General features: G+C 40.8%; 1 protein-coding gene across 1 annotated transcript in view; it reads right to left on the bottom strand.

The window, feature by feature from the left end:
- Positions 1 to 332: 332 nt before the first annotated feature.
- The window catches only part of LOC124279255 (telomere-associated protein RIF1-like), a 59,681-nt gene continuing 48,561 nt past the window's right edge, over positions 333 to 11,452 (bottom strand). Inside the window, 6 exon segments of the mRNA XM_046715073.1 lie at positions 333 to 3,520; positions 3,775 to 3,912; positions 5,045 to 5,280; positions 6,367 to 6,545; positions 7,751 to 7,816; positions 8,437 to 8,532. Coding sequence (XP_046571029.1) covers positions 3,132 to 3,520; positions 3,775 to 3,912; positions 5,045 to 5,280; positions 6,367 to 6,545; positions 7,751 to 7,816; positions 8,437 to 8,532 — 1,104 coding nt within the window. The 3' untranslated portion in view covers positions 333 to 3,131.

Raw genomic sequence — 11,452 nt, 5'->3', positions numbered from 1 at the left:
AGATTGGTAGTTGTTTACGCCACACTCAGCAATATTCCACCTCTATGGCGGCGGTAATTAATCGATTTTGGACCAGACAATCTAATGAAAGACAACATGAGCAACGATCTACGCAATTGGAATACGACCTGTTAACCAAGTCAGCGAGCAAGACCACCTAATCCCGTTGGTCGCTTCTTCGGACTAGTGTGGGTTGCAACCCGGATCCAGATCTTCGCGGTTCTCGAGGTGACGTCCCATGTACCAACCCAAGGAGACAATCAACAAAAGAGAAATAAATATGAATTTAAAAAGAAGAACGACCGGAGTTCCTGACAGATGACAATGCACAATAAATATTTATCTTGTTTATTTATCAAATTCATGAAAATACAAGAAATATCTACATATGCATAAACTGTGAGTTGTATCTATTTATAGCATACAAAATGACCAATCTATCAACAGGATTAAGAACAAACATATATACATTCCCAGGACACAAACTTGATAAATACTTGCTCAAAGACTCATTCTCACTATCCACTGCAAGCGTACGCCCCATTAAGCAACCACGGTCCTACAGCACTATACATCCGCCCTTACCGGAGTCAAACACGTTCTGCTGTCCAAGGAACAGTCGTATATTATATTAGGCAGACATATTTTAAAACTTCGCTTATAAATCAGCCAACAAAAAACTAAAAACTAAATGTGATATTCTGGTTTCAGATTTTTGCTGACTAATTAGTTGCTGAACGCCACTGTAATTGAGCGAGTTTAGGTTTACGCCCCACTCAGCAATATTCCAGCTATATGTGGTCCACTGTAATTGAGTAGTTTTACGCCCCACTCAGCAATATTCCAGCTATATGGTGGTCCACTGTAATTGAGAGTCCAGCTGGGTAAGAGTCTGGACCAGACAAGCAGGTGATTGGTACTGTATACAACATCCACATCTATTGTAACCACAAAGCTACCCCAACTTTACTAAAACGATTTGGAAACGTGAATATTGTGCATTTCATGTTTATTAGCTATCCTGTTTTAGAAACCTGAACTTCGAGTCAGAAAATAGTTTAGCTCTTTTCTTTCCCACTGAATGACTCATTGGTGCTTAGCATAGCAAAGAGAAGCCTGTCTTGGCTCAAACTTTGGACATGAGGACCAACGTTGATTATTGACATAGGGTTTCTCATCCGTTTATTTTATAGGACACTGAATGTTCTGGTGAAGCTCCAGTGCAGTTGGTGAAATAAATCATGCGAAATCCCTGTCAAAGATAGTAAACTGGTAAATGTTACTTCTGTATGAAATTGTGCATTTTGTGATTAAAATCAATGAAATTTATTAAAACCATGACAAATAACGTAAACAATCAAAACTTTGTTTATAAAGTGTGAGTATTTTTTTCCGTTGCTATTAGCAATATTCCAGCAGTATCACAGCAGGGGACACCAGAAATGGGCTTCACACATTGTAATATTTGTACCCATGTGGGGAATCGAACCAGGTTTTCAGGTTGACAAGTGAACACTTTTACCGCTAGGCTACCCCACCGGCCCCTTTGTTTATGGAGAAATGGAGACATATTGCTTCTCCACACTATATCTTCTTTCTTTATTCATATAACAGCACCATTCAATATCCTCCTGGAACAAGCGGATGTGGAAACCTCATGGAATACTTCCATAGGGCCCTGGGATTGTGTAACACTTACATTCTGATCATAAATCTAGAAAACGATATTAGTCGTCCTCAGTGATTGCTTAAGTTATTCTTGTGAAGTTTTCCAAATGATTCTGCATGAAATGGGCTTGTCTCAGCAAGGCTAGGCAAATCACAGCGAGGCCTTGTGCAAGACAAATTTGTTCCCATACTTGACCACAAACTGTCAATGTTTAATAACCTGCTGTGAGCTGAGTAACTCAAGAACAAGAACAGAATGAAACCAAGTCCTTGTTCCAGCAAGCACTCACACCCATCACACTATCTGTAACGTTCCTAACTGGCAATCTGTACTGTACGGAGGAAGTGTAGTCCCAAATATAACATGGTGCAAGGGTTCTTCTCACTCGACTACCAGTGATATCTGTTACATGCACTCACGACCTTCTGATAAACACATTTCTATAAGTTACAAATGATCTGTTTTCACTTCCTCACTGACGTCCAATATGCCCACCACTATCAGTTTTCACTGATGAATGTCTCTGAATTCATGATTGCTAAAAAAATGTGTCCAAGATGTCCGTCTTCATGCTGCACACTAAACTAAGATCAAATAAATCAATCCAAAAAATAAAGATAGATCTTGAAAATCATTGACCGTGAATTAATACCTGGTGAGTCAAGGCAAAACAGAACCAATGGTTGACAGAGTGAGCACCAATGTTGCTAACTTGAGCTAGAATAGAGTGCAGGCTATGTGTGTGAAAAGCCAGAAGTGACGCAGGTCTTTGACGTTTACCATTTTGCTTTAAACACATGATCACAAATCTAAACAATCAGGGCTTACTGGGATTTGAACCAACTAACTGCTTTTAAAGGATGCAAATGTGTCAAGAGAATACCAGTGAATTACATGACAGGTGCCCAATGACGTTACGTAAAAGTATTTGACACAATACACCGTGCTGCAAACCATTTGACACAATATACCATCATGTAAAATATTCTTTAAACTAGCCTCTGATCGAATTACACTTATGAGCAAGAGAAAATCTGTTACTCATAAGAAACATGAACACAGAGATGGCCTCACTTTACAAACAAAGCTCTGGTAGAGTATGAGTCCAGGGTATGCATCTTACTGTCCTGGCTAATCGAGGATGTTCCTTGTTGGGTCTTGTAGTGTAACAACAGTCAATGGCCACTCTGACAAAGTGTATCAACAATATCTTGAATCTGGTACTGTAGGAAATGTCACTTCAGAATCACTTTGATCATTCTCAACAGCTGTTTCTGTCAAGTTATACTCTATTTCAGCCTTGGTCCTCACTCCATGCATCTGGTGGTTGCAGTTGTAGGATATTGTGCCGTCATCTTATCAGAAGACTGTCGGTGATGTCAAGTTGCTTCTTCTATCACATATTGCAGTACTTACCATACCTAGCGATCATTTTAACCATCTAATCCCCATACTGAACCATTCACTGAGAATTAGTAGGTGAATGACATCGACTCTTCATCGCCGTGACAACAATGTTTGACAGATGGGTAAGATGCTGATGAACCTTGAATAAGTCCCCAGTTCTCATCTTCGCCAGACTTTTATAGTCATTTTCTTTCACAAGAGATTCCAGTATGTTTGCCAGATTGGCACCGGGATCTTCAGCACTGGCAGAAGCTGAGGCCAGTTTCACAGTTGGTGTAGGTCCTCCTTGGGCATCAGCTGCAGAGTCTGGTAGAAATACTGAATCTGATTGGCTAGAACTGCCTGAGCTCTGTGATTGGCTAATTGGTTGGTCACATGACTCCACTACACTTTCCGCTGTCACTTCAGGCTCAGCCTCAATGCTGCTGTTTAGTTCATCATCTGCTGAAAAATTGAAATGTCAGATATTACAAACATAGCCCAAAAAATATGTCAATATTACGATATACAAGATTGAAATATTATGGCAGTCTGTATGCAATCACATCTGGGCAAGACAATCCAGTGACTAACATCCTGGGCATTGATGACACAAATAGGACACAATGACATGCGTCAGCCATGACAGTAAATCTGACCATGCGATCCCATGAACTAAAGTGACACCTTTTAAGGCCAGATGGATGAAACATTCTTACCATTTCTGGGCACAAGTTCATCCAGAGCAACCTCCATGTCTGGGAGGGAGTCAGGTTCCTCTTCACGCGTTTCCTTCGTCTCCGTCTCCCCATCCTCCTCGATTGTATCCAGCGACTGCATGGGAGCCATGCTTGGCACTATCAACAAACAGTCATTAAAATATAGTTCAAATTACTGCAATATTAGCTTTAAGACATTTGCTTCAACGTAAGCTGAAGAGGTTTGGTACAAATTAATGCAAAGAAAATACCTACACAATTTGCCTTAGTAAATTTTAATGAAGCTTAACTCCAGGCAAACAAACATGTTGTGAGGTCTAAATGAGATCCAATCGATACCAGATAGGTATGTGAAAGGGTGAGGAAAAGAGATGGGATTTATTACTCAAGCAATATTTTGTAGGTGACACCAGGAAAAGGACTTCACACTTTCTGTTCTCATGTGACCGCCTCCGTGGTGTAGTGGTTAGAGCGTCCGCTCAGAGATCGGAAGGTCTCGGGTTCGATCCCAGACCGCGTCATACCAAAAGACGTTAAAATATGGCACTTGTTGGTCCCTGCCTGGCGCTCGGCATAAATGGGTACAACAAGGACTGGTCAGCTCGGAGTCAGTATAATGTGTCCGAGTGGGGTATTTATGCTTAACTGTGGCACGGTATCTCAGTGGGCTAGCACTATAAAACCAGCTTCGGTCTGGGCTAGTACAAGCAGCCGCACATACACATACACACGCATGCACGTCGTCATATGAGCGAAATATTCTCAAGCACGACGTTAAACCCAATTTCACCTCACCTCACCTGTTCTCATGTTGGAAATTGAATGCAGGGTGTCATTTTAAGTTGTTCACTGGTCTCTTGGGTACATGGGCCGATTTACCCGTCGATATTTGTTTATGTTCCTTGAGCCCGAAGGGACCAGTGCACAACATATTTATCTTACTGAACACCACAATGGTAATTTTGAACTGCTTGAAGCACGGGTATCGGATCATGGTATGTTCTACCAGACGACAAGAAAAACAAATATAGAGCAAACAAGCTCCAAGTCTAGAAAGTGAGTCAGTGAGTTAAGTTTTACGCCGCTTTCAGCAATATTCCAGCAATATCACGGCAGGGGACACCAGAAATGGGCTTCACACACTGTGCCCATGTGGGGAATCGAACCTGGGTCTTCGGCGTGACGAGTGAACGCTTTAACCACCAGGCTACCCCACCACCCCAAGTCTTGAAAGGAACATTGAGTTTTAAAATTAGACCGCAGTATTTACCTTTGAAAAGTGCACTTTCAGCTTTGTCTTCCTGATCAGATTCAGAATCTGTGGCCTTGACATCCTTTGACCTTTTCACCTCAAGGTGCTGCTCAAGGTCATGCAGAACTCTGCGCACTGTGACGACCTTGGGTGACCTGATGGGAAGATTGTGGATGTCGACCTCCGTCAGTTTGCTGAGATCTCCAACAGTGTGGATGTTGCGAGCCTTCACCAGCTGACCAAGACCACGGGACCTGAACAGTTACAAATAGTTAAACCGTAACATTCAACTTAATAAATGTGGTCTTACTCATTCAGCTTCCAAACTGATACAATTCTCTATCATTCAACCACCAACCTGATACAATTATCTATCATTCAACCACCGACCTGATACAATCATCTATCATTCAACCACCAACCTGATACAATCATCTATCATTCAACCACCGACCTGATACAATCCTCTATCATTCAACCACCAACCTGATACAATCCTCTATCATTCAACCTCCAACCTGATACAATCCTCTATCATTCAACCATCGACCTGATACAATCATCTATCATTCAACCACCCTCACACATTCATCTATCATTCAACCACCAACCTCACACAATCCTCTATCATTCAACCACCAACCTGATATAATCCTCTATTATTCAACCACCGACCTGATACAATCCTCTATCATTCAACCACCAACCTGATATAATCCTGTCATTCAACCACCGACCTGATATAATCCTCTACTATTCAACCACCGACCTGATATAATCCTCTATCATTCAACCACCAACCTGATACAATCCTCTATCATTCAACCACCGACCTGATATAATCCTCTATCATTCAACCACCGACCTGATACAATCCTCTATCATTCAACCACCGACCTGATACAATCCTCTATCATTCAACCACCAACCTGATACAATCCTCTATTATTCAACCACCGACCTGATATAATCCTCTATCATTCAACCAAACAGATACAATCCTCTATCATTCAACAAAACAGATACAATCCTCTATCATTCAACTAAACTGATACAATGTCCAAAATTCCAGCACTCTGATACAATTATCATTCATTCAACCAAACTGATATAACCTCTAAGTCTGGGCCAAACAATCCAGTGATTGATATAATGAGCAACAGTCCACATCACTTGTGTACAGTGACACAAACTATACAGTGATCATGTCCACAAGGGCATTTATTGGCTTCCTACAACCAGCATCGGTTACGGAGGATCAACTCTAACCTCAAATCTCAAAGAAAGTTTGACAGTTTAGCAAGAAATGAAAATAGTTCAAATGTTGAAAGTCATCTTACCACACGGACGACGTCAGTTGGGGCAGGACCTTCGTGACGGACTCTGTGCAGGTGATGAGATCTGGGTACACCGGGTCGGAGCTGTTCAGCTGGGACTCCTGCGTGCTCCGGTAGCTGGCCTGTGATTGGCTGACTGGTGATTGGCTGGGCTGTGAGTCTGTGCCTCCATCAACAACCGTCTGTGAAAATAAGGTTCATTTAGCATGGAAGGAAAATATATATAAAGATTTAACAGGTGTAAAGATCCAATAGGGAGTGAGGTCGTTTACTAATAATCAACGTAAACATATATTCAGTAGATCAAGAGGTCACAGGGTTACAGTGTAATAATCCATGTCCATGCATTAGTGAGCTCTCAAACTTCAGTCTCAGGTCTCTGGGAAGTCGACAACCGAAGCTGCCAATGAGGCGCTAGAAGGTTTAGAGTCACAATACCATATCTAGTGATATGACAAGGGACAAGATGCAGTTACAGGTTTAGAAATAACCCATTATCCCGGCCACAACATTGTACCAAGCGTGGGGAATGAAACCCGTCCAGTGTTTTTTCTGTTGGGCAAGCAAATTTGTATATCACACTGTACCGTGTCCAGTTGACTTTCCAATATTAATTATGTTGTTTATGTAAAACAATGGCATTGCATCAGATCGCAGATCATTGTGATGTAATCAGTTACCATGGTATCATCACAATCACAATCAAATGACATCACTCATCTCCCTTCCACTGAAGCTGGCTTGCTCTATTCAGTGAGTGAGTGAGGTGAGGTTTGGTTTTAACGCGTGCGAATTTTAGCTCATATTCCAGCAATATCATGCGGCTGCTTGTACACCAGAAAGCTGGGCTTCAGTGCTAGCAATGAGATACCATGCCGCGGTGAAGGAATTCAACACATTATACTTCGGCGGACCAGTCCTTGTGCTTTAATGCACCAGGCAGGGACCAACAAGTACCATATTTTAAAGTCTTTTTGGTCTATTCATACACCTGGTTCTCGGTGGGCGCTCTACTGCTGCTACAAAGTGAGAAACTGTTGGAAGACTTTGGAAGATAATTAGAACTTTACCCTTCGGCATTAGATACAAATACACATCAACAGTCAAAAGTCTAAAACTCCTCATGATGCAGATGATATAAAGATGTTGTTAGGGACTCGTGTTGATATATACTGAGAGAAACAAATAAAGGAACACAGGAGAATTCAAGCGTTTCTCATATTTTCCTGTTTTCATCACCAGCTCTGAATAGTGCTGTGGGAGGAAATCTGATAATAAATAAAGCATAACTGCCATGAAAAGGTGTTCCCTTATTTCTTTCCCTCAGTATATTTGATTCAAAAAAGATTCTCCATGTCCTTGACAAAAACACATGTGAAAGATGAACCTTCTTGGGTCTGCTGAGGGGGGCCCGCAGGCTGTTGCTAGGTCTTCGGGGAACACTGAACAATTGCTGTGAACAAATGGAAAGCAAAGCTCAAGCATGAAAAAGCAAAGCCCAGGCATAAAACAGCAGAGCAGAGCGAAAGCCAAGCCAAGCCGAGCCCAAGCATGAAATAAGCAAAGCAATGTTAATCTCTTGCATGAAAAAAAAAACACAAAACAATGAAAATATCAAGCATGAAAAAGCAAAGATATATTTCACAAAGAAGCTTGAAAATTGTATGTGATGCTGGTGCCAAATTAGTGAATCACATTATTACATTTCTGTTGCTGAAAAGATTCAGGGTGACTTGAACCTGCGGTCATAGAATTCTGTCAACCTAAGGGATGCAACTCTGCAAGTGCACAGTTAAGGTAAGCAAGACAAATTCAAGATGTTTCTAAAGCCTATCTCAAAATCGTACAGTAAGTAGGCAAACAATGATGCAAAGGTCAGATCAGAACCCTGCAAGCAATTGCAAATCAGACACAACAAGATGAGACAATAGTTTAAGATAACTGAGGCCAAGAAAGCAGTTTTAACTGATAAGCAGAGAAGCAAAGAAACCACAAGTGAGCCAGCATAAGCATATGACTGAAATGCCATATATGTAACAGGGAAAAGATATAAGCTGTCATCTGATTGGCTACCTTTCCTGCAGCACTCCTGGACTTGATGAAGTCGATGCTGACTCTCCGGTGAGGGCTTTCTCCACTGATGATGGGTTCGGCAAACGACACCCGCCTCTGCAACATACAGCACAACCACAATTATTGAGAATTTAAGATTGTAATTTTTAATTTTTTTTCACTCCTTACTCATGTATTAAATGTGAATATTAGCTGAACATAACTCCAGATTCAAAGACAGGTGAACAGTTGGTATTTTGTCAAGTCACCATGGGCAGCAATGCAGGCTTCAATGCGGCGGGGCATACTACTGATCAAAGAAGTTAGAAAGTCCATGCTGTCCCATGGTCCCATGCTGTCCCAATATCGATTTTTCTTATTGACACCTTCTTCTTTCATTTCAGTAATATTTTTGTCAGATTTTTTCCATAGAACCGTGAGCAGATTATTGACACTTTCCCTTCAAATAAGTCCCCAAACATTTTCTATTGGATGTACTTTGGGTCAAAGGTTTTTCAGTTTGTTTGGTCCAAAATTTCAGTGTATTAGGAAACAGTCACACAGAACTTTCATCCAAGAGAAAATAACATTGTCCCAGTTAAAATTTCTATGTGTAAGCACCAGTTCAACCTTTGTCTCCTTTTGTTCAGGTTTCATGATAGGTGATGGAATTCCTAGAAACCATTGCATGCAGCTCAGTTCTAATTGTCTCCTTACAGACAGCCACAGTTCCTCTATCAATCATATCCAGCCTTAAGTTTTCTAAACTCCTTCGTTTGTTTTAGAAACAAGAATACCAAGCCACCTCCTGTCACCGACAGTCAATTTTCTGGGCCTACCTAAGCCTCCCTGGTGCTCAATGCCATATCCATTTGCAATATTTTTCAAAACACGATAAACAGTGGGCAAAGGGATGCTTGTTCTACTTGAAATCACATTAGCTGATCTGATGTCCTTGTTATAATACTCTAAAATCAACTTCCTCTTCTCTAAATCATCCATACTGAGGATCACTGAAAATGTCGTCTGCTAGCAAGTAAACAAAGGGGGATAACTCTTCACAAACTAATGAAAAAGGATTAACGGAGTTGTCTCTCTTGAATGAAACCAAGCACTTGATAGCTGGTCAAGGTTGTTTATACTAGAAATCCAATTAAACATATTCCTCAAATTCTCAATAATTTCTGGTCATACTATACAAGGTTACATCAGCATTCTATTGTCATACACTCACACACAACTGACACTGAGAGAACGTCTTCTTACAATCGCACTGGACAAGGTTGATGTTTGCTTGTTAACACCCTACTCAGCAGCATTTAATAGTTTAGTCTGGGCTAGACAAACCCATGATTAAAATGACCCACATCATTGGAGTAAAATGACACACTGAACTTAGTCAACCAGACTGGGCATTTCACCTCTTCGAGTGCCTCTTACCATCAGCGTAGATCAATTCTAACCCTATCTTCCCTGTGGGGCAACATTTTTACAAGATAATGTCTGATCACAAACACATTCTGCATTTATATACACCTTGTGCAGAAGTTGCACGACAATAAAGTTCCGCCAAATCAAACAAACCTGATAACTGGTCACAAAAACATCCATTCTGTGAAACATTACTGCCATATTGACCCTGACCAGCACTAGTAAATATGAAAACATAATTTCAGGCTCCGCTTCATCCCAAACACTGACACCCAGCTTAATGGTAAAAATCCCATCATGTCAAATTATCATTGTTTCTGGTGGTGTCAATACTATGTTTGTTGGCAACATTACTGAGTGAGTGAGTGAGTTAAGTTTTACGCCGCACTCAGCAATAGTCCAGCTATATGGCGGCGGTCTGTAAATAATCGAGTCTGACAACCAGACAATCCATTAATCAACAGCATGAGCATCGATCTGCGCGATGGGGAACCGATGACATGTGTCAACCAAGTCAGCGAGCCTGACCACCCGATCCCGTTAGTCGCCTCTTACGACAAGCATGGGTTACTGAAGATCAATATTCTAACCCGGACCTTCACGGGTGCAACATTACTGGTGCAAACATAACTAGTTAACATGGTTAAAGCTCCAAATGTGCTTCAGTCAAAAGACACCCAATTGTAATTGAAAACTTATGCTCGGAGCCTTCTCCCACGACACTTTCGTTTTCTTGATGTGGGAAATATCAACCGAGATTAATTGGTATTAGCCGACAAACGGAGAATAAAATCTGATGTGTAACATATTAAAAAAAAACTGAATGATGAATCCTCTGTCAATTGAGCCCCTTGGGGTGACTATTGAGGGGAAACAACAATTGCAATAGTGATAGTCTATTGCAACATACTATTGCGACCAACTATTGCAATAGTGACAGTCTATTATTGCCATAGTGAGTCTACAACAACTATTGCAATAGTATTGCAATAGTGATAGTGTATTGCAACAGTCTATTGCAACATACTATTGTGACCAACTATTGCAATAGTGACAGTCTATTGCAACATACTATTGCAATAGTGACAGTGACATCTATGACCAACTATTGCAATAGTGACAGTCTATTGCAACATACTATTGTGACCAACTATTGCAATAGTGAGTCTATTGCAACATACTATTGCGACCAACTATTGCAATAGTGACAGTCTATTGCAACATACTATTGCGACCAACTATTGCAATAGTGACAGTCTATTGCAACCAACTATTGCAATAGTGAAAGTCTATTGCGACCAACTATTGCAATAGTGACAGTCTATTGCAACATACTATTGCGACCAACTATTGCAATAGTGACAGTCTATTGCAACATACTATTGCAACCAACTATTGCAATAGTGATAGTCTATTGCAACCAACTATTACAATAGTATTGCAATAGTTTTTTCTCTCCTTGAATTGTCTCATTTGAAGTCATTTATATGAAATAAAAGCAAGCTGGAGTAGTTTCAGTCTCTTTTAATAACTGACAAGAAACTTGACATCAAGTTTGTTTAAGAGGTAACAGGGGCGCACAACTCTAAATCAAAGTGAATGAATC

This window comes from Haliotis rubra, unplaced genomic scaffold (genome assembly GCF_003918875.1).
Source record: "Haliotis rubra isolate DU_JTF1 unplaced genomic scaffold, ASM391887v1 Scf249, whole genome shotgun sequence".
Lineage (NCBI taxonomy): Eukaryota > Metazoa > Mollusca > Gastropoda > Lepetellida > Haliotidae > Haliotis > Haliotis rubra.
The sequence above is the reverse complement of the archived record's forward strand: the minus strand, read 5'-3'. Positions and strand labels throughout refer to the sequence as shown.